General features: G+C 38.6%; 4 protein-coding genes across 5 annotated transcripts in view; 2 read left to right on the top strand and 2 right to left on the bottom strand.

Moving 5' to 3' along the window:
• The first annotated feature begins 586 nt into the window (after positions 1 to 586).
• dnal1 (dynein, axonemal, light chain 1) lies at positions 587 to 4,592 on the top strand. Its single transcript, XM_046063514.1, has 8 exons — positions 587 to 665; positions 1,134 to 1,172; positions 1,311 to 1,420; positions 2,845 to 2,900; positions 2,998 to 3,053; positions 3,292 to 3,418; positions 3,616 to 3,756; positions 4,433 to 4,592. Exons 1-8 carry the CDS (start codon positions 663 to 665, stop codon positions 4,480 to 4,482), a joined length of 582 nt encoding a protein of 193 aa, XP_045919470.1. The 5' UTR covers positions 587 to 662; the 3' UTR covers positions 4,483 to 4,592.
• A 1,532-nt stretch (positions 4,593 to 6,124) lies between these two features.
• Positions 6,125 to 11,350, top strand: tedc1 (tubulin epsilon and delta complex 1). 2 transcript variants are annotated; one of them, XM_046063657.1, is made up of 8 exons: positions 6,125 to 6,453; positions 6,658 to 6,745; positions 7,897 to 8,102; positions 8,208 to 8,342; positions 8,622 to 8,684; positions 9,177 to 9,263; positions 9,573 to 9,716; positions 10,665 to 11,350. In XM_046063657.1, the coding sequence occupies exons 1-8, from the start codon at positions 6,310 to 6,312 to the stop codon at positions 11,031 to 11,033; spliced, it is 1,236 nt and encodes a 411-aa protein (XP_045919613.1). In that variant the 5' UTR covers positions 6,125 to 6,309; the 3' UTR covers positions 11,034 to 11,350. The 2 variants fall into 2 exon arrangements, with proteins under 2 accessions (XP_045919613.1, XP_045919612.1); XM_046063656.1 differs by having other exon boundaries at positions 10,662 to 11,350.
• Positions 11,351 to 12,245: 895 nt separating this feature from the next.
• pth2 (parathyroid hormone 2) lies at positions 12,246 to 15,672 on the bottom strand. The gene is given in 3 exon segments (XM_046063658.1): positions 12,246 to 12,745; positions 15,142 to 15,366; positions 15,569 to 15,672. Coding segments are annotated over 3 exon segments (507 nt in total). The 3' UTR covers positions 12,246 to 12,567.
• Positions 15,673 to 20,236: 4,564 nt separating this feature from the next.
• Positions 20,237 to 23,351, bottom strand: part of rin3 (Ras and Rab interactor 3) — a 20,489-nt gene continuing 17,374 nt past the window's right edge. The window contains exons 13-14 of the mRNA XM_046062953.1: positions 23,132 to 23,246; positions 20,237 to 21,513 (exon numbers count right to left, since the gene is read on the bottom strand). Of these exons, the coding sequence (XP_045918909.1) occupies positions 21,248 to 21,513; positions 23,132 to 23,246 (381 nt within the window). The 3' untranslated portion in view covers positions 20,237 to 21,247. The remainder of the gene's footprint in view (positions 21,514 to 23,131; positions 23,247 to 23,351) is intronic.

Genomic DNA, 23,351 nt, shown 5'->3' with positions numbered 1-23,351 from the left:
CCTTCTTCAGTTTGCAGCCACAGAAAGTCATGGTCAGTGTCTGAAGTCTTTGCTTTCAAGTTGTCAGGTTTGCAGGAAAATATTAAATTCTATATTATAAGTAAGGAGTCGCAGATTTAAACACTGAAAAACTAGGCTAACTTGTTTCTAATACAATATGACACCTATATTCACAAAGGTGGACAGTTACCTTGTTGCTCCTTTTCTCTTTTTTCCCCCGTTAAATGTTTTTTTGATGAGTTTTTCCTAATCGAATTGAGGGCTTACTGATAGAAGGGTGTCACATGTTGTACAGACCGTAAAGCCCCTTGAAGCAAATTTTTGATTTGTGAAACTGGAATAAATACAATTTACTTGAATTGACAGGCTATTAGCCTAGGCGGGGCTCAACATTAGTGAGTAATAGGGGCCCATTTGTCATTGTCACCCCTTGATCCAATTTTCACCCACTTCTGATAATGGCTGAGGAATCTTTCACAGCATATACAGCCACGTATACAATACTAAATACAGCATTAATAACAAAAGCAACCTATTGTAATCTTGTTCATCTGCAATTACATTTTGTTTTCTGAACTGGGTCAAGCATTTACACTGCGCAGGCGCAGCTTGTAGGCTGCCTGTCAGTGCCATAGCAACCAGAGCAGACATCAACCATCAACATGGTGAGTGTTTCTCGGTTCATTTGTGTTGCTATTTGCGGTTTTTAGATAATATATACGGTCTGAACTGTGCCACATACGCGAACATTCCGTATATTCGTGTGTGTAGGCTGTGTTTGGCCTTACCTACAGTATTGTTGTCGCTGTGAGCTAGGTGGGCTAACTTCTAATTAGCTATTTAGCTAGCCCTACATGTCAATTAGCGTAACCTAGCGTTAAATAGCTGGTTAACATCAACTCAGTACTAAACGCGCATGGATGTCTGGCTATTTTGTCGTTTTTCCCACTGCTAAATCATGTACTGGGAGGAGGAGGACTAACGTTAAGCTACATCGAATTGCTGTTCACATAAGTTAATAAACAGTATTTATATCCGAAGTCTATAGCTTTAAAAAAAAACGTGTTTAATGTTACAGTGGTGCGATAATCCAGCCTCTACCTGTATAATTAAATGCCATCCAATGTCTCCAGGCCAAAGCAACGACTGTGAGAGAAGCACTGGCCAAATGGGTGAGTGGCAAACACAGACACAATGCCATGCAATACGGTGGAATAAAATTATTTATTTATGTTCATACAAGTATGTAGAATTTGTGACTGGAAGTTGTATAAAGTTAGTTGTTGTAATCGGTGTGTGTGTGTGTACAGGAGGAGAAATCAGGGGAAAAAGTGAGCGATGCTAAAGCCATAAAACTGTATGGTCAGATTCCTCCTATAGAGAAGATGGATGCTTCTCTCTCCACACTAACCAACTGCGAGTGAGTCCTGTAGAAATTTACAATTTCCATACCTAACCTGGAGTGATACAAACTCATGGTTGTCTTTTTTATGTTTTTGCATGCAGTTTGATGTCATGTTATACCATGAGATTAGCCAAGTTTAACTAATTTATTGTTGTCTTTGGGATTAAGTAGCTGCCCAGTTCAATGGCACATAGTTTTAGAGTGAAACATAATTTTTTATAACAGACACATGGGTGTCTTGACTAGACCATACACATACCATTTTATCCCCTATAAAGGTATGAAGCACCTTTAGTGCTTCATACCTAAGCTACAAATTTGCCCGAACAAAATCTACAGTAAGAATCCTCCCAACATGCAGTGGTTATCTTAGTAGACTAGCTGTTACGCATTATTATTTGGCACTATATTATATTATTTTGTTAATGTGGTACAGAATGTGTTTTGCACTTTCGAAAGTATAAATTGAGAGTTACTCATGTTTATCAGCGTTCCTCCTGTGTACTGTTTTGCTTTGCTTTTTTGGGAGTCCGGAGAAATACAGCTTTATACCTCTGCAAAAATGGATGGCTGGTATTCACCTTTTTTACATTTAGTAACATACATGCGTTTAAGGTTAAACGGCTAATGTTTGTATCATATTATATCCAGGGCTTCAACTTACAATCATTTATATTACCAATCAATGTGCCAATTATTTAGATCAAACACCGGATCCATTCAGCTTTAATTTGTATGTGCCAAAGGAGTGAAACCTTGGAGCTTTTTGCCACAAAAGGGCAGGCAATGATTGTAGTCAGTAAGTAGTTGCAAAGTATAATTAATTGTTTGGGTTTGGTTAATATTTGTGAAAACATTTGTTAAGAAAATGTGTAAGGCAGTGCACAAAGGACTAAGGAGAAGGTTGTGTTTCCTGCTTCTGAAAGCAGCTATGATTTGATCCTACAAATATCCAAAAGTGCAGCTAAGGTATGTAGACAATATAGGTAGATAGGTCACTGTGTAGATTTTAGTTCCAATCATAGACTGTGTACACGAACACATGTGCTGTATCTTACAGAGTGACAACACTTTAGTGCTTTGTTGCACAGAAATTTACACAATCAGCTAAACCAAGTGAAGCAAACTAACTGGATACAAATCAGATAACGGTCAAATGAAATGGTAAGTTAAAATTCGGCACATTCTCTCTAATGTGTATGAAGTACCTGAATGATCAATTATATTGATGTTTTCCACAAAAACTATAAAAGTGGACATAAGAGATGCTCCCAACAGTTCACTGGCTCCTCGGAACAGACTTTTCTGATGCAGATCAGTTAAGAGCAAGTAACTGAGCAGCTAATATAGTGATAGTTTTTTTATCACCAATGTTTTAAACTGGACTAGTATATCATACTTCAAATACCAGATATGTTGTCATACTGTATCCTCCACAGGAAGCTGTCTCTGTCTACAAACTGCATTGAGAAAATAACAAATCTCAATGGCCTGAGTGAGTACTGACTGCATAAATACATACAACCACGCACAAACACACTAACGAATGGAAATGTGGTGTTGTAATGTGATATTGTACTGTGTCCTTCCAGAGAACTTGAGGATATTGTCATTAGGAAGAAATAATATAAAGGCCCTCACTGGGCTGGTAAGTTACAAATGAAACAGGATTAACACAAACTACTTTGATTGCAATCAGTGTTTGAGCATTTTCCTTTTTTTTTTTCTTCTTTCTTGATTTCTGCCTTTTTTTCTTTCTTGACACAATTTGGTCACTTTTCTAATGAAATGAGATTCAGAAGTGGTTACACATGCTAAATACATCATTTTAATGTACTTTATTTTGCATCAATTTTGTGTGTGTGTATGTGTGTGCACGCGGACAGGAGGCAGTAGGGGACAATTTAGAGGAGTTGTGGATTTCTTATAACTTGATAGAGAAACTGAAGGGAATCCAATGCATGAAGAAACTGAGAGTCCTCTACATGTCGAACAATCTGGTCAAAGAATGGGGTAAGCTACATTCATAAACATAGTCAACACATATTACAATTGAAATAGACACAGCTAATTAGGTTGGAAATGACTATGTTGTGATTACTCAGCAACAGTCCCTTTAGTTGAGGGTAAAGCTATAGAATTATTAGTGTTAAAATTCTCAATGTGGCACCATTTAATTTGGTTAATGGTGTCTTTTCTGTGTTGTGTAGGAGAGTTTGTGAGGCTAGCTGAACTGCCATGCCTTGCAGACCTGGTGTTTGTTGGAAATCCTCTGGAGGAGAAGCATTCAGCTGAGGCAAACTGGATGGATGAAGCCTCTAAAAGACTACCTAATCTGAAGAAACTAGATGGTAAGTGTGTTTTAGCAGCAGTGTGTTTAAGAATGTCTGCTGTTATTCAGCATTTCTACAGCTATTGTCATCCTTTAACAAGACATTGCTCAATAAATAAGTGAACTTGCTATTCCCATATGATTACATGTTATGTTGAAAGAAATTTACCGGTCTGTAATTTCTGCATAATTTCCAGTACATTCTAATTTATATCAAATTAATTGCCAGAGCCTCTTAGTAAGTCAACTGAGAAAATTGTAAAATTTGTCTACAGCAAAACATACAGTTCAACAAATACATTACATAAAAAGTTTAAATCCAATAAGGGAGATTGCAGATGGAGATGAGCTGGTATCTAAATCTGGAACAATGCATCTTTTCTCCTCGAATGAGATTGATGTTTGGTCAATATGGCCCTTGACAAATAAATGTAACATATCAAAGTAAATTAAATGAATAATGAATCCTATTTACTTAAATAGACAATTTTTTTAAACACATGCCCACTATTATCTAGGAAAATGATGAGGTAATTATGGACTGTAAGTTTTACCAAAATGGCTGGAACATCAGTGAAATAAATAGGAGAAACCATACAAAACAACAACTAACTTTTACATTGTCAATGCACATATTAGCAACAAGTTGTTGCTGGGAATGTCTGATTGGTGATTTCTTTTCCTGTTGTTTCCAGGAATCCCAGTCATCAAACAGGTAGAGGATGAGGGAGATGGAGAGAGCTGAGAAGCACGACTATCTGCAAAACTACTCTTTTCCCTAAGAGTCTTCCCTTTTTTAAGTTTCGAATGGTTTGTTATGATGCATTTCTTTATATAAAACAATTTTTTACAACAGCATAGACTTTGCTGGAGATCGACAAGCACAAAATAACCAACAAATACACAGAATTTATATATGTTAAAAAACGTCGAGCAAAACAAAAAGGGAAAATTTGCAATACTTACAGCAAGTCTTGTGGGTTTGGAACCAGGAAGATGTTTTGATGAGACCTTATGCTGTAGGTGAAACTACATGATTTCATATTTCCTAATGCTATTTACAGCATTATGTTTTTTTTACTGTCAAACTATGAAGGATATTGAAACTAATTGTAATGTTCTTATTAACTAAAAATTTACTGTGGAAATTGGTGGTACCATACCATTTGTGGGCCAAAAACACAAACTTTACAATTTTATCATAGAGTGCCCTTGATGTCTATGCCTCTCTATGTTCTTCTAGCAAGACCTAAAGCACAGTGTAGTACGCACGCACACACACACACACACACACACAAACACACACAATATTGAGCAGAACCATTTGTGCGGACCAGATGTTGATCAGGTAATATTATTAAGTCCATGTCCCTGGACCTTCTCTAGCCTAAAAGGAGTTGGCTGTAAATACCTAACACTGTCCCTCCCACCATAACATCACCATGTAGAGCTGGCCAAATAAAGCTAAAGAGTAGATGTGTTATGCCACATTTATATCACATTGGACTAGGAAGTGGAACACTTAGTGGTTAGAAAAAGTGATTTGGAGTGATACATTTTAGTGTCAACCATAAATGAAAAGTCCAGTAAACAGTTGCATCTTGCCGTGGTACTTAACAGCATACCGCTTTTCCTAGTTATTATCGGAATTCAGGAATTCACTGAAATCAGGGCCTATTGCCAGCCACAGACTTCTCAGGTAGTTAGAAAGTTAGTATGTACTGTACTTATTATGTGGCATGAAGGGACCATTGCTTGCTACATTGCAGCAACCTTTGGGCAGGACTGTGGAGTCAACATAGCTGAGAGTGAAAACGTACATGACCAAATACACGTCCACAGCTTTGTTTGGTACTGTGTTGTCTGAGTTCTTCCTGACTATATAATACTGAGGTCATGTAGTGTACTGTCAGTTGTAGGTTCATTTTGGATCTGCACATTTCCACATTGTTCCTGTTCTTTCCGATGTGATACTAAGGTTAATGCGTGTAGCATGTCCAGACCAGTGTCTGTGTAAAATTATTTTCATGTTTTTAATCATTTTAAGCATGTTTGTGTATACAAGTGTAAGATGTTTATGGTTTTTAAATTATTTTAATAGTTTAAATAAATACAATTGAAGTTATAAGCCGAACCTTGTCACTTTCATATAATGGTAATTAATTAAAAACAGGACTGTTTATTCTCCACGATTTGCCCCTATTAAACAGAAAGTTTAAGAAATAATATTTTCCTACAGCGTATGTGAATAATAATATGTAATTTACATAAATATACATAAAAACACTTCACCAAGCGCACCAATGAAAAGTAAGTTTGACCTACCTCTTTTAGAATCACATTTGTAATTGGCCAACTAAGATATCAATCACAACCTCCATTCGCTTCCTTGGCAACGGCCTCGTACCCGGAAGTTGTTTCTTCGCCGCGAAGTATCAACTGCTCAACTTCAAAGCGGTAGAAATGTTATTGGAAATGTCTTTCAGAATTTAAAAGTGTCTCTACTGGACTCAGTATGATAGCTGAGAGGATAGCAAGGTTGGTGATATGCGTGTAGTGTGCGGTGGCTGGAATGCAGCGGACTAAAGCGGCAGTGAGTGTGGAGGTGAAGCAGGTGATTGGAGCTTTGTGCAGACTGCTGGCGGCCCTCGGCGTGGAAGCTGTGCCCGCACCGGAGACCTTCAGGCGGGCTAAATTCGGTGGTGGACTCGAGGTGGTACGTTGATTATCTGTTGTCACTGTCAGGGATGGGACCTAACTAAATGTAAATGTTTTTCATACAGTCTATCTACTATATTTACTCGAGGTCCGTACTTAAGTACATTTCTGCAGGTCCGAGGGAAGTAATCTACGTTTTATGTTACTTCAGTTATTGGACAACCTTAGTTACTAGTTTCTTGATTTTTTTTTTTTTTTACAGGAGGATCAGTTTTGGCAGCTGCTCACCAACATCCTTCAGGCAGCTGGCATTGTTTCCTGTGAAGCTGGTGCACAGCCAGTAACGTTAGGTCAGTCACATTGTCTGTTTTGTTTTCCAGATGTGTTAATGGATTTTACGACCGTTTGTTCAGGACTTCCCCTTTTTGAATGATTTGAGAACATCCCATTACAAAACACATTTTATACATTTTAAATTACAGTTTGCTCAGAGTCATTCATTTGTACAGCAGAATTTCATAAAATGACATCCTCATGATGTGATTCTGCATAAAATCACTAAACAGTCCCTACCCTGACTGCACCATCAGATCGGCTGGATATTTTCTAGATTGTGCTGTGAACTAACTCTTTTCTTCTTTACACATCACAGTAAAGTCTGAAATTGGTACATCACCCAAAAAAGACAATGGCACATTGTCCATGCAAAATTACCCTTCTCATTCATTGACAGTTATATGTAGGGCTGGGCAATAAAACAATAATGATAATTATCGCAATATAATTTTCCTCAATAACAATATAATAAATGTTCAATATATTGTCAGTAAATATTTGGTTTAATTCATTTGAATCACAAACAAATTAGCACTTTTAGTTAGTTTTCTATTAAAATATTTATTTTGTATAAAAAAGGGACTGATAAAAGATTTACTAATCATATTGTTAAAAAAGATTTTATCAAAGTTGTTTTGAATGTTGTCCCTCAGATCTGTGAAGTGATCCACTGTTTGACATCAAGTGTTTGTAACGTTCTGACCATAAAGAAAAGTTTAACCACATAATTAACCATCTGGTTTCTTCAATTTTCACTCAGGAGCAAAAATCAGCCTTTAAACCTGAGAGAAATAATGATTTGACGTATATTGTGAAAATTATCGATATCGAATGCTATGAAATGTGTGTAGCGTGATAACATTTTGGCCATATCACCCAGCCCTTGTAGTAAGTATGCTTTTATATGTTTGTGCTACATATCTTTGGTTTGTGAAAGGCTTGTCCACACAACATGGGTTCGTAACGACAGACGCTACCAAGGGTTCTGCGAACGTATAAAAACATCTGTATGATCATGCACCCACTTTAATAACCTTATCCAGTTCCATTGATTACCTTCCTGAGAAGCAGTAAATAGAACAAAATCACAGATGTGCTGCTCCTTGCAGGTAAGTGGACGTGCTGGGTGACTGAATGTGTTTTTTCCGTCTGTAAATAACCTCAGAGCACAGGAAACTGGTGGTTGCAGGCCTCTGGCAGACTGGCTACCATGCTGACTGGATGTATGGGAGGGAGGAAGGAGAAGGAGGGAGATTTTCCAGCAGACACCTCCTCCTGGCGCTGGGCTGGCTGCTCGCTACAGGAACACTGGAGAAACTTCTGACACAGCAAGTACAGCAACTGGACAAAACACTACTCACACCTACACCTGTAAGTCCCTCGGGTGTACCACCACATCATACTGGTAAACTTAATTCTGTTTTTGTATATTTGTATTTGTGTGCTTTTAAATCTTTCTCTCTCTCTCTTTGGTAGGACCCTCAGTTTTCCAATGAGTTCCAGTTAGACTCGGGATCTCTGAGGAAACTTCACTGGCTCATTGGCTGTCTGAGATACCAGGGGCGGACCCTGCAGTCTATGCAAGAAGAGCGGGCTCGTTTGCTCCATGCTGTGAGAGAATCCTCTCTTTTCCATCTTTCCCCAGGCTACCGTTCTGTATCTGTCAGTCGTTGCAAAGGGAAAGTTCAACAGATTAGAAGTTTGCCAGCATAATTGCAGGATGACTGCAAATGACAGAAGTCACTTTTCCAAACAGTAGCCAAAGTACACAAGTAGCTTTTCTGCAGAAAATCAGCAAATGATTATAAAATACTAAATGCAAGGAACTGATTTTTTTTTATTGGAATAGGTTATAATCATGTCTAACCAAGAAATCTATATTTTTGTCAGGTTTTTTTTGCCAGCCTCCCCTCCTCTGTATCTTCTGATCAAACATCAACAGTGCTAAGGGAGGTAAGGCTGTTTGTGCTGCTATTAAAATGTATTGCTAATATTATGCTCTGCTCATAGTTATAGAATAGTTATAGTTAAATAACAAAACAATTTGTTTACAACTCCCTTTTTCATGAGTGCTAATTTTTTTTATCTTATTTATCTTTTACTAATAATTTTGGTTTTGTAAATGTTAAGAAAATAGTTTTGTGTGTCGTGTTCTTGATTGTCTATTTGAAACTTTATTACCAAGGGTCTGGCTGTAATGGTTTTGGAAACATGTTCTATGTGAAAAGAAAAGCAGTGTGTAGCAATATCATAATAGTGAAGTTGGACGCTATAGCGTACTTTGTTTAAGAATTCAGTATTGAACAGTTAATTCAGTGAGCTTTGTCCATGGAAAAGAGTTGTGTTAATGATCCATCGGTGAGTACATCTTTATACTGTAACACAATGTGCTTTGGGGTGTATTTAAAACTATAGTGTGTGGTTGTGTGTGTGTGTGTGTTATAGGACTGTGTTCGTACACGGAATCTCTGTGACATCCTAGAAGGATATCTGAACTGGAAACAGGTGGAGAAAGTCTTCTGGACCTGGATGGTGAGTTAGACATAACAACACACAGGAAAACAACAGCACAATTCAACACAGAAGTAATTTCCAACATTATGGTTAATAATTCTAGTAAGATATAGTAATAATAACAATAATGTAACATTGAAAGAGTAAATGTGCAAATCCACAACAAAGAGAACAGGTGACTGGATTTGGATACTGGTGTATTATTTATTTATTTGTTATTGCTACCAGCCAACACATTTGCTAAATTCTCCTAAATTCTCAAGATGGCAGCAGCCACGTGTGCCAGAAAATGTAACACAAAGCACGTGTATGTGTGTGTATGTGTAGGACAGTGTGGTGGACTGCCATCTGACTGATCCTGTTGTCGAGGAGCCTACACATGCACCCAATGGCAGCGGAAGAGTGTGTCACCACGGAAACCGGGGGCTAGAGAAATTGGAGGACATGTTATTGAGACTGCCCACAGGACAGGTGTGCAACACACAATACACAATATACACAAAAGGTGTTCACTCCTACAGGGCACTGCCTACTGGTTTTGGTCAGACTTCAGACAGAAATTAGGTTGTTGAAGTTGCTGAAAATGAAGGTGTATGGGGAAAAAAAACAGCATCATGTACTGAGTCATATTCGCTTTTAAACCTGCAGTGTGGAACTTGGCGGTGACAGTTAACGCTGTGCATGTCTGCCCATGATGAGTTAATGTAACAGCTACACAGCCTACTCCAAATATTTTACAAATAACAACCTATCCAAGAGCAGTACCACGTAACTGTAATACTTCTTCTGAATGCCAGGTTTCTTTTTTATCTGGAGCATCAGAAATGTTTCTTTGATGCCTCTTTTTCAGCCACAGGCTCAGCCACCAGCCAACTCCATCACTATGGTTGCCCCAGAGCCATGTAGAGAGGATTGTGTCATAGAAGTTCAATTTAAATTCAAGTTATTGCCATGACTGCATACAATACAATGTTGCCTAAGCACATTAACAATTATTAAACAAAATAAACAATTCTCAATAATAAACATTCTCTCCAGTCGACCATTTGTTTTACAGCAGTGGCGGATCGTGGATCCCCTTCAGCTCTGGCAGACCAATCATTGCTGTTTGATGATCATTACCGCTGTGCCAATGTGGGAATGCCACCGCAGACAGCAGATTTAAAAATTCCTGTACACTGCGTATACAGAGAGATTTACCTGGCGGTGATAGGTGTAATCAGAATTGTGGGAACTTGTTTGGTGAGGGCTTGAATCTGAAGGACAGAAATTGAGCTTTGATGCCCAGCCCACTTTTAAACACTTCTGCCTCCGTATCACACTTTGTAATACATTGACTGTAGTGTTATTCTTGTTTGTAATGATATTTGTGTGCTCCTGCTGTATGTTCCTGTCTAAATCCCTTTAATCTTTTAGCAGAAAGGACAGAGCAGAGGCAACGGCGATGCAGAGGATAGAGGAAGAAGAGTAAAGAAGTTGCAGGGTGGATCGGACACCTCCTCCCTCCCTCCTCTTCTTTCCTCTCTCCCCTCCATGCCCTCCCTCACCCAGGTCTACCGAGCCAGGCTCCTGACTGAGAGGCCAGTCAGAAACATCAGCGACCCAGCAGGGGGCCACCACAGCGGGGCCGAGGCTCCAGGTGAGCTCCCAGCATCTCAGGCTGAGCAGCTGCTTCTTCAAACAGAGGCTCTTCTGCTGGAGAGGAGGGACAGACAGAGGCTGGCCAATAGGATGCAGCTGCAGGAGATGGTTGGCAAACTAGACCAACTGGTGTTGATACCACCATAGACTTTTTTTTTATCCTCAGTCAGCATGGGATGAGTGTGATGGAAAAGAAATCAACAAAATATCGATTTTCATTTTTTAATTTGCCAAAAATTCACTTGACATTTGGATGGAAACCAGCTATTTTCTTGCAGTTTTCAAAGAAATCATCTTTCAACAACTTCAGTTTGTTGTAGCTGAAAATGATAATTACGTTTATATGTCATTTTGTAATGTTACTAACTTAAAAAACAGATGAGACAATAGACACCTGATAAATCTGAAAACCAAAACATAAACATAAAGCAAATAAATAATTCCTAATAATATGTATGCAAGCTGTCGTAAATGTTTACAAATTAAAAAATATATATTTTAGACATTTATCTAGTTCACAAAATGACTTGCAGTGAATGTAACAGAATGGAATTAAATTCCTACATCACAGACGTTCCAGGTAAAATGAACAAGGTCAGCAGTCAAAGTCACTGTAGATATTGAGACATTGTGGAGTAAATAGTCCTGTGTCCTCAGAATGTGTATGAGTGTTAAACAACACATTTTATAGAGGAAAGAAAAAAGAATACATACAACATTTAGGGAAATACACTTGTTGCGTTGAGTAGGTTGCTGGGGACAAGACTGTTAGCAGGGGGAAACCTGTCTACAAAAAACAATTTAATCCATACACACAGTAACGGTAAATAATAAATTAAAAACATAAATATAATGATGTGTGTCCACCTGCACAGGTTTAATATAGCTAGTTATAGTGCTGGTTTCCAGATACAACTGGAGAGTACAGCTTTTGGTACAGATTAAACCAACAAGAATTAACATAATAAGTGAACTTCAAGGGTGTGGGTAGGCAGATTTCTGAACTTTAAACAGAGACAAGGTTAGCTTTCCCCCCTGCTTTAAGTTATGATGCTAAGCTAGGCTAACCACATCCTGACTCCAGCTTAGTACTTAACACACAGGTGTGAGATTGGTACCTTCTCATCTCACTCTTGGAAAGAAAGAGAAACAAGCATATCGTACAACATTTGAAACTGCTAATGTAATGTAAATTACTTGAAAGCTAGATATATCTAAATGTATCTGTAAAATGTGGAAATGGACCTTTACAGCTATTTATCTAACCAACACAAAGACTTGCATCCTGCTTTTGGCTAACGTTAAACTACGTTAAATATATAGACAGATGATTAGAATTATATTGGTTATTAGACTAATAATATTAAATTCAGCTGTAATAAACCAATACTACTATATAGAGTCAAACACATGCTACAGTTGTCAAAAACATAATTTCCATCACCAAATTAATTTCAGCAGGACCAACAAACACATTTCAATGTTCAATACCAAATTATTGATTAATTTAAAATTAAAATTTGAGAGGCTAGATATTAAAAATACAGCAGGTGTTACTGACTTTTGATAACTACACTATCTTGTTCTCCAGAGTAGGATATCCCTTTAAAATGCTTTTTGCTAGTGCAGGGTGCAGAGAATGGTTTGATTACATGATAAAATAGCTGTAAAAACGAAATCATCATGAAGAATTAACCACCAGTAGTTTCTGCATGTAGGAGTTGAGCCACTTCTGTCTCTCCATGGAGGTGAGGAGTTTACTCTTCTCTCTGAAGGCCGCGTCATCAGCCACTACCATGTTCCTCTTCACCATGTCAGCACCCTGAGGTGACCATTCAGCTGGCCACGCCCTCTCCACACTAGAGATACACAAACCAAGACCTCAATATCAGTAACTAGCAAACAAGTCAGGTACCAGATGCTCCACATTCATATTAATATTTTGCTGGTGGGTTTTTATTGGTTTTGTTTGTTTGTTTTACTGAATGTGAGACGTGAAATGTAGGCTTTACTTTAAGATGCACTGCTTGATTTTGTTGAGGCTCCCATAGCACCCTAAAGCCCAAAATTTCCTCTTAGACTTCCTGTTTAAAGATATAGTTTGATATTATGGGGATTACGCTTTTTGCCTTTCTAGCATGAATTTTCTCATCCAACTCTCAACAAGGTCAAGTGACTATTTCTTTAAATAGCCAGTTCACCCAAATTACAAAAATACACATTTTCTAATTTACACATAGTATGGTCCCCTCCTTTGCTGTGCCCCCCCCCCCCCAAAGGTTGCAAAGGATTAAAGGAATAAAAAATAAGAAAATATGGTTTTGCCACAAACAATTAAAAGTTGCTATAGTATACAAAATCCACGTTTTCATATATTTCAACATAAATAGGCTATGTGTCTAAAGATCCCCAAACTATGAGAGAAAAACATCCTCTCTCCTTTTTCTCTTGCTCAGTCTTTCGGTAAATGTGTGGGCAAAGATGGCATTTGGATTTGGCTCTAATTTTGTCATGGAGGGATCTGGATAACATAAGACCTCCTCCAGCCCTTCAGCCAGTAGATGGCCCACCACACAAAGCTGACATGCCATTGCAGAGCAAGTGCTGGAGGTTGTTCAGTATGTCTCACAGAAAGTGCTTTTACGGTTAGGAAGGAAAGGTATGTATTTTCTGGTTTTCCCTCTGGCTGCTCTGACTCAACTCTCTGTGATTTACAGTGTTTCCTTATGGACAGATAGCTTGTTGCTAATGCTACAGTAACCACTAACTACTGCTAACTGTAATTGAGGTAATCAGCTGGCTCTTCCCCTCTTCCAGTGCTCCAAAGCTTCTGCACTAATATTAGAGGTGCAAACACCAACACACCCAGTCCGGGCAGAGTGAGCTAACAAAACGGCTAATTGAACTAACTAGCTAACTAATTACCATTAGTAGTAGTTAGCGGCTAGACTAACTGCTAACAAACAAACTCTGTAAATCTCCTAAAGTTCGACATCAGAGGGGAAACCGGAAAATATTTTCTCCATAAAATATGACCCTATTTCACCTAAACAGTTGAATAAAGTTGTGTTTTTGTACTGTAATCAGTGAGGCCTAATCTCACGTAGTCAGCCCTATCTCCAGACATCGATTCTGGGCTGTACCAGCTAGGTCTTGCCCCTCTGCAGACCTTAATGAAATTGGCCATTCAGAAGAAAGTGGGCTTTTAGGAACGGGGTGCTTAAAGAGACACAATCTAAAACTGAGTGTTCAGACCAAGCGTGAACCTGTTGGGTCTGAAAATTGAAGCCATGTGGAAGTAACTTAAACCTGCGATCTGCATGGGCGACTCCTCTGGTTGCAAAAAGTCCAGTTCCGTTCCGAAATAAATGCACAATGACACAATAATGGCGCAATGACTCTACTTTTCAACTGATTCACTCCCTCAGTAAACAATTTCCTAATGAGTTTATTAGTTTCCAGTCTTCTTCAATACAGCATGATTTTCATTTAGTAAGTTATGGTGCCATTTAAGAGAAAATAGACGGTGGAACCAAAACCTTGGGCGTTTATTCCCTTGGTGCTGTTAGTTTGGGTTAGTGCGAACGCCAGATTCGAACTCTGCTGCAGACCAACCAACGAGTGAACTCTGGAGCGGTTTATTTCTGGTATTATCACCATTCAAACCAATAATGGGAAGTGTAATATTATATGTGTCATTTGATTGACTACATTTTTTATCATATGCTGTTTTGGTGACTGTTGACTAGTAGTGCGTTTGCTTATAAATTGTCGAGTAGTCCGGGACAAACCTGGACTCATGACGAAGTGGGATGCCTCCTGCTGAATATTTGGGCTGTAGAGAATCTTTATGAGTTAATAGAGAAGGTGCATAAGAACATTGTAATATATGTAATTGTAATATATTACATTGTAATACATGTAATATATTTTACATATTGAGGTATTCAATATGTAAAATATATTACATTTATATATAATACCTCAGTGTGTGTGTGTATGTGTATGTGTGTGTATATATATATATAATTTTTTATTTATTTATTTATTTTGAGGTATAAAATGTAGAATGGATTCCAGCAAACTGTTGAGCATTGTCAAAAAACTGTGTCAACATTACATCATCTTAAACCCGTTGACTGTTTGACCAATAATCAAACGCCATTTCCACCACTGGCCTTTGCGAACAAACTGGACCAGTTGGAAAATTTAAACAATGTGTCATCCCTGCGTGGGTTCGATTCAGAAACTGGACCCTTAGGTGTGAATCCATAAGCATTTTCCCGCACGATGCAGTTACCTCGCCTCGGCCCTCTCTGGGGCAAACAGCCACGCCTCCCTCATCAGTCCTGCCTTGCTGTCGGTTGCTGCTGCAAGGCTGGGCGCTGACATCATTTGAATGCTCCAATCACGAAGAGAGATTGAGGGGAAGAGGACGTCCCAGACATCTTGTTTAGGTTCATCTGAATCATCAGGACTTCTGAAATCAGAGAAGATTTAACTGAATGATTTTTTGTAATCACGAATACATACGAAATACTCTAGGAGAAAATAAAGTTAGGTATCAGAGGTACTAGTTAGTTGATTGGTCTGTTACTTTGGGTACTTATTTACTCAAAACCATTGAACCATTAACACTCATAGTTTATGGTGCCTTGATGAGATTTAGTGAGTAACCACACCTGAGCGGTAGTCGAGGCTGAGGGAAGCCAGATGTCACCAAGGTCATACCCAGAATGCAAAGCAACAGGAAGGACATGCGGGGGAAAGCAGGCAGCTCAGGCATCCTAAGAAATACAAGATGCTTCCTTGACAATAAGTACATATTAACTGAGTTGTGTGTTTATAATCTTCAAACTAGTTAACAATAAAACAAAACAATGGAAATAGAAGCTTAATTCAGCTTTTATTAATAAAAATCAATGAGATGTTTATGAAGAAAGAAAAATACAAAAAACTCCTTATTGTTACATTTATTTATACCAGCATGTACAAAGAGGATTCTTTATATTATTTTTCTTAGGCTTGTTCCACTTTTGTCAAGGTTCTGTGTAATGCAGAAAATAAGCAGTTTCTCAACCTTTGAGTTGAGAAACAGTATATTTTAAATGAAATAAAATGAGCTTAGAATATTTAATCATTTCTATGTAATTCACTTGTAGCTCTCTCCAAGGTCTTGAAAATAGAGGATGTACTGAAATTGACCTGTCAACTTAAAAGATGCTGAGTTCAAATGTTTGAGGCACCCTGAAGTCGCCTCTGCTGTAAAGAGCCATTTTAGACTGTGCATGTATATTCCAGACAGCCAAAGAGTGTTCTTTTGTCATTTGTTGACATTTTTAACAAGACAAATACATAACCAGCAAAATATAAAAAGATTGCACTCCAAAACAGTGCGCTTCTGTTTTGAAGTTTAGTATGTGGTTCATCAACATGGATGCAATTAATGAGACGCTATTTTCTAATTCTTCAAAAACAAATAGATTTCCTGTGAATGCATTCTTAAACCACTGAAAATATTAATAGATTAACTTTAACATTAGCTTCATGCAAAGGTTATTGGTTATGGGACTTTTTAAAGTTACTATACTGGTTGTTGGCTCATTTCTTACCTGCTTCTCAGTGGTGTTGCTCTGTCTGTACGAGCGAGCAGACTCTCAAGGTTGGACTTCAGAGGTTAAGGGTCAGACGTCACACAAGCAGAGAAATGTTCCAGGGCAAACCACTAACCACAGCAACAGAAACGACTTTGTGCAGCCAGGTACCTTCTGTTTGTTGCTGCTTAGTATCTACCACGTAATTTAAATACAAAGAAGTTTGGATAAAAACTTGGATTTCCACTCGTGCTATTTTGTGTTTCCACTGCTGACTGCTTCTGCAAGTGGATTTCTGCAGGTCTGTGGTAGATGAAAACAGTTTCTCGTCATACATACTTATATATCGTGGAATGGAGTGCTTTAACCCCTCCCTGACTTCCATAACCCACCCACACATATACACAAGCATACACACCCTTCTCTAGATGAAACCAACTTTGACTTTAACGTACAAGAGGACAGCCCTAGTGGAAGTGCTGTTAGCTTGTTAGTGTCCCGTTTCAAAGACTCTTAGTCATGGCGCTGTTGTGGAGAGCCCACCATCTTATTACTGAAAATCGTTATAGTGCTTGTGTGTGTATACGTGCCAACCGAACACAGGTTGTTTCTCTCCAAGACAAAGGCATTACTGTCTCAATTTGTCTATACAGAAATATATACAGTATCTCACAAAAGTGAGTACACCCCTCACATTTTTGTAAATATTTGATTATGTCTTTTCATGTGACAGCATTGAAGAAATGACACTTTGCTGCAATGTAAAGTCGTGAGTGTACAGCTTGTATAACAGTGTAAATCTGCTGTCCCCTCAAAATAACACATTGCACAACCATTGATGTCTAAACCGCTGGCAAAAAAAGTGAGTACACCCCTAAGTGAACCTACTGTAAATCCATTATTCACTCTCCTTTTAGGTCTGTTTTGGTCTTCACCAACTCCTGAGAGAAATATCTGGCTCCTTAGCTGCTAAATGCTACGCTAGCTAGTTGCTAACAGTCTTTATCTGCCATTTGCTGCTGGGCATGTAGTGCACAGTTGGTTTTCACTGAAAACTGCTGCCTGCTGCGGTAGGGTTGGGTAGTCGGTAATCAGTGTAGCACGAAGGGCTACAACTTTATGGTATGTATTAAACTAAATGGCAGATCTACTGTATGTAACATGCTTCTTTTGTAGAAACAACCAGCAAGTAATAATGTATGATTAAAACATAACAATTCAAAAATTCTGGTAAATCAAGTTTACCTTTTGGGCTGTTAAATCCATGTTTAACATTCGAGGTCCATTTAACAGAAATACTTCAAATGTATGAGGAGATGCCATAGTCAGTTTTTTTCAGTTCATATTTTCAAATATTCTATGAGAGCATACTGTATACTGTTCCACTACAGATGTACACAGCTACACTCAAAGCAATATTTGAAATGACCTTACTGAGTTTGACTGTATTTGATATTTGGTAACTAAATTCTCCATGGTAGTTAGTAATCACACTGTGACTGACCAGCATACTGATCCAAAGTAGTGCCATCAATTTCTCTGTTATTTTATCCCAACCATCCATCAGTAGTGAATAAATTATGCATCCCATAAACATTATTATCTGTCCACACAGAGGCTGTGATACCATCTTCATCCATGCTTGTTGTCACTTTCATGGCAGTTTTTCTACTGCATTTGTAATTGCAACTACAAAGGTCTTATTGGCGCAGTTGTTTTTTCCACCTGCAGGAATATGAGCACAGGCTACTAGCCTACGTCTTAATAATATGTCTAAGATGAGGGATTTATAACAAAGAATAACTAACGCAGATTTAAATAGATCTGGACGTCATCCTACAAATGTATTTATTGCATAGATCTAGGAGACACAGCAATGAAAATAAAAATAATGAACAATTCCATCATCTGAGCTTAATTTCACAAGAACGCCAACACATCTGTAAACTAAAGGCATTCTTAAATCTGATACTCTGTAGTAGGGCGGTGCTGCATGGTAAATATTTCCTGGACAAATCAGTTTAAAAAGGTGAACACCTTCTCTGTGGAAGAGTCAGCCATTACTACGGCAGAGACACCTTGTTAGTATGTCAGTATTGAGAAAGGCTGGAAACAAGACAAAAGCTGAAGTGGTGGAGATTCTGCAGTTTGTTAGCATACAGGAAGCTGGTTACCATTTAAGGACCTCATTATGGGCCTTGTTGGAAATAATGACCTGCGGACAGGAAGCAGCTTTCCTTAACAATGGCTCTGCAACACAATGATGTTTCAGAGGATAACAAGCTTCAGACACAAAACTTGAGTCACCTCACACTACCTATATTCTCATCAGAAACACCGTCAGCTCCCATCTGTGCCATCATCACTGAATTGTTTCTGTATTCATCAGCTGGTGATTTCCAACCACTGATTAAACCAATAATCAAATTTGGCAGAAATTTGAGTGAATCATGTTGTTTGGTGGCTTTTGAACAAATTTGATGTTAAAGCTCGACACCCCTGGCATAAGCATTATTCACTAATACTGGTAATTGCTGTCCTTTGCAGTGCAGAGCAGATAGCTAACAGAAAGAAGCTTTTGAGTAAAACTCTGTTTTTATCAGGGAGTTAGGTGTGTAGTATGCACCACATATACAGTAAGGGCAAAACTGTTTAGAATAGCACCACTTAAGGCTGGGGGTGAAAAATTTGCTTTCTGTGTGCCTTTGTATCCTCAATGCAATGAATTGTATAAATAGTGTTCAGGGCGCACGCTTTCCTGGAGTCTCTCTTTTTAGGTATTCATGTTTGTGAAAAATGAACAAAGAGAGCTGGAGGAAGAACTGTTTATGTGCAAGGAGCTCATTCTGACATTCGTTTTAATACATGCACATACAACTTGCATAACATTTATGTTTTTTTCTTCCTCATTTTAAAACCAACTACTGACGAGAGGGTCTACACAATTGACCATAACCCATAGCATAACTGTTTAGGTTCTCACCGATGTTTATGTGTTACTTTACAGAAGCATAATACTAATTCTCTGCTCTCCAGACTACAGTGGAATGTGACCTGAAAAACATAAATAGTCATGGGTATGTACAATCACTTTCCTGAATATCACCAAAGCCAATGGATATGGTTTCCTTGTCATTCATTTTACTTAAAGACACCATAGAGACCTTCCATCATTCATGTCCTAAAAGTTGAATGGTAAACAGAGAGAGAATATATGAATACACATTCTTCTTATGACATACACAGCCAGTATTATTTCTCATTCAATTTCAGGTAATTGAGCATTTAGGACCTGTAATTATTACATTTCTTTCCAGTAAATTGGAGGAAGTAATGAGTGTCCTTTGTAGATGAAAGATCTTTTCTCCATTTAATAATTATAATAAAAATCTTTATTTGTGGAGCACTTTTCAAAAACAAGTTACAAAATGCTTTAACAAGTGTAAAAACAATAAAACACAAAACAATTACATGGTAAAGACAAGAAAACACTTAAGAGACTAAAATACAAATAAAATCAAATAAGATCGGTAAAGAATCTCCTATAAAAGTATGTTTTAAGAAGGGACTTAAAAGAGTTCACTGACTCAGCTGAACTGATTTCCTCGGGCAGAAAAAAAGTTGTAGTTTTCTTCTCTTTGTTTTCTGTCCTCCATTTTTTTGCTCTCTTCTCTATACTCTTGAATTCTTGCACCAGTGTCATAATCTTGGTCTGGGAATATATTTTTTGGTAATAAGGCACTCTTTACAAAGGGCTGATCAGTTATAACTGAAAATGACTTTATTAAGGGTTAATACGTAATTTACAAAAACTTTACAGAGCTGTTTCTAGCCATTATAAGAACACATATGTGGTTGCCAGGTAGTGAAAAATGATCTTTTGGTAATAATGCAGTTTTAAAATGTTTGTTATACGTTAAAACTTAATATGTAGTTTTTTGTTGTAAACTGTAAAAGGCAGTTTATTTACAATACAGTCAGTATCAGTTTATGGAAGAAAAATGCGAAATGAAACTTTTTTTTTTAGATTATCCTTTTAGCCTTTCTGCTTTCTTTGATAGCCACAGTAGAGAGAGACAGGAAAGGCAGGGGGAGAGAGAGGGGGGATGAAATGCAGCAAACCCAGGACAACAAAACAACAATCTTGATGCTTACTTGAGATTTTGGAATGAAAATGAAGGTTTTGGTCCATATAGCTTCTATCATACCTGTGCTTTAAATAAAAAAAAAGCAAATAAAACGTGTTCTGTTTGAAGCAGAAGCCTTGAGCATCAGCGGGCGTAGCGTCAAGCATCATAAAACATATAGTATAAACAGTATAAACATGATCATATTTGTACATGTTAGAATTACGTGTATTTTTACATTCTATAAAACCATATCCCCCTGTGGTGCCTGGGGTTCCAGCCCCAGGTGGAGATACAGAATCAGTCTTGTAACTCTTTGCTGTCTCATTTTAGTTGGCCACTGCTCTCTTTAGTAATGCTGGAACATGTGGCGTCAGACCAGTCAGAGACTTTAGCCCATAAAAAATATATTCAAAAGAAAGGAGTCATTCAACATATTTCATCACATCATAGTATTTTGTGATATACTGCATGCTCTAATCCACACCAGTTTTATATTCTTTTCATTTAAGTCTCAAGTAGGTCAATATTTCAAGTGAGACCTGAGTGAGAAACACTGTCCTAAATGTTGTTCCCCTCTTCTTTTGAATCAGTACTTTGTTGATGCAGTCACTACAGTAGCACTGTGATGCTGGAGCAGTTACAAGCTAATCAGACTCTCCTCTTCCACCTCTGGCTTCTCAGAATTGATAGCTGCTGTGTCAGCTGGTAAAAAGCTCTCTGCAGGCGGAGCTGGGGGCGGGTCAGTGGGGCAGCTGCGGACGGGCTGGTTGTTGACTTGTTCTATAGGGTGATAGACAAAGCTGCAGGCTCCAGGTTGGCAGCTCTTCTTAACACTGACGGCCAGCTCTGTAGGGGCCAGGGGCCGATGAACACCATCGATATACACACTGAGTGTATAAGAGTCTGGGGGACAGAAGCAAGTAGGAGAATAATAATTATAATAATGTAGTAATAGATAATATAATATAATAGTAGTGCAGCAAAGAGCAAATTCTTTACACCAGTAAACGTGAACACTACTCAAATATTACTTGTTTCTAGAACTATTGTTGCTATCAGTTTTGCTAATTAAAGAGGCACTGCACCAGTTTTATGTGTAAAGATCAGTTTACTTGTCATGGGAAGTGCTACTTATGGTGCTTTCAGACCAAAAGCCAAGTGAGCGTTGGGGGGCGGTGAGTTTACATACAAAGTCAATCCAGAGACGCGGAGAGCCGTGATGCCCTGTCGGGTGGTGCGGAGGGGGTGGTGCGGAGGGGGCGCTGCCGGCGATGCAAAGGCCTTTGCGTGAATTGAAAATTTTCAACTCGAGCGAGAAAGTCACTTGACGCTGAGTCGCGATAGCCAGTCAGCGTTGAGCTTGTCCGAATGTCACCGACAGCTTCAGAGCGTTGTTTGGAGAGGACCTGGGAAAGCGGAGCAGCAACACGCTGACGGAGAGCTTCTAAACTGCGGGGAGAAGTCGAGGACAGAGCCAGGAGCAGCGCTGCAGCTTTTGGACAAATAAACACCCGTAGTCGGTCTGGATTCTGCTCTGACCACTACGCCGTTTACTCACGGGAGGAGCTCAGAGTTAACTGCTTTTATTAAATTAGCTTTTTACTTTAGTTATTGGGATTACAAGGTTGATTTATCTTCACTCGAGATTCTCGGCAGCAAGCTTCCGTGCACATCCAGTTCCACTGTTGTTGTTAGCATCTGTTCGCACCCAGAGCTACTTCATATTTATATAAAACCCAGACAAAACTGGACATTACTTGGAGAAAAGAAAGCGAGGAGATTGAACTACCTGGTGAGTCCAGAAAAGATTTGTGTCTGTAACTTTATTCCAGCTATTGTTGTACTTTACTGTGACCAAGTTACCACAGCATAGCCCTGATCGATCCAAACTCCATTCAGAAAACAAACATTTTAGAAGTTGTTGTTCTGCTGTCTTGCTGACAGACCTGACAAAGCATGAATTCATATGTTTAACAAATCGGCATCAGTTTGATCCGTTTATTGCAATTAAATCACAGCAAAATGTTTACTTTGGGTTCATACAGCTGTAGTAATCGCGGGCTATGTTTATTTACGTTATAGCGTTGTGTGTGAACACTTGGCTGTAGTCCAGCAATAAAACCTGCACGAGGAAAGCGTTGAGAGCATTAAATTCGCGTTTGGCCTGAATGCAAAGTTAGCCTGTCAAAACTGTACAATGTCTTCTGTGCCTCTGGAGAAGCTTTGGCATGGCTGAGAAAATAACCCTGATGATGTACTGTAGTGAGTTGCATTATGGTAGCAGTTTGAGAGCTTGAGCCATACTTCTATATCTCATCCTCCGCTGCTTCAATGCTGATAATTAAAAACTCTGACTCTTATAAGTCCCCAAACTTTATGGAAGTGAAATATTAAATTGCTGGAGTACCCCTTTAAAATAGTGTGACTTTGAGAGTAATACTATAGAAATCATGTTCTTCTGTATAAGGTCAGGAACTGAGTTGTGGAGGAAAAATGAAAGTGTAAAATCCCTGACATTTACCTTGTTCAAAGCGTGCTGCACACTGCTCAGCTAGCTGCTCGATTGTTGTGGTGGGGAGGACACCCAGAGTTTTTGGGTTGGCTTCAATCTCAGGACAACACACTGTCAGAAAGTCCTATACAACACATGTAGGAAAAGTTGCACACATCTCAGCTTGTTTCTCTTTTTTCATCTTGTCTTGATACTTTATATTTTCACTCCCCCCCCCCCCCCCCCCCCC

This window comes from Micropterus dolomieu, linkage group LG11 (genome assembly GCF_021292245.1).
Source record: "Micropterus dolomieu isolate WLL.071019.BEF.003 ecotype Adirondacks linkage group LG11, ASM2129224v1, whole genome shotgun sequence".
Classification (NCBI taxonomy): Eukaryota; Metazoa; Chordata; class Actinopteri; order Centrarchiformes; family Centrarchidae; genus Micropterus; species Micropterus dolomieu.
This window is presented reverse-complemented; position numbering and strand designations above follow the sequence as displayed.

Bases quoted from the DNA above. Each gene is read 5' to 3' on its own strand.
- dnal1 (XM_046063514.1), top strand. The intron at 3,054-3,291 runs GTAAGTTACAAA...GCACGCGGACAG, and splicing joins TAAAGGCCCTCACTGGGCTG to GAGGCAGTAGGGGACAATTT. The intron at 3,419-3,615 runs GTAAGCTACATT...TGTGTTGTGTAG, and splicing joins CAATCTGGTCAAAGAATGGG to GAGAGTTTGTGAGGCTAGCT.
- tedc1 (XM_046063656.1), top strand. From the start codon at position 6,310: ATGCAGCGGACTAAAGCGGCAGTGAGTGTGGAGGTGAAGCAGGTGATT. The intron at 8,685-9,176 runs GTAAGGCTGTTT...TGTGTGTTATAG, and splicing joins CATCAACAGTGCTAAGGGAG to GACTGTGTTCGTACACGGAA. The intron at 9,264-9,572 runs GTGAGTTAGACA...GTGTATGTGTAG, and splicing joins AAGTCTTCTGGACCTGGATG to GACAGTGTGGTGGACTGCCA.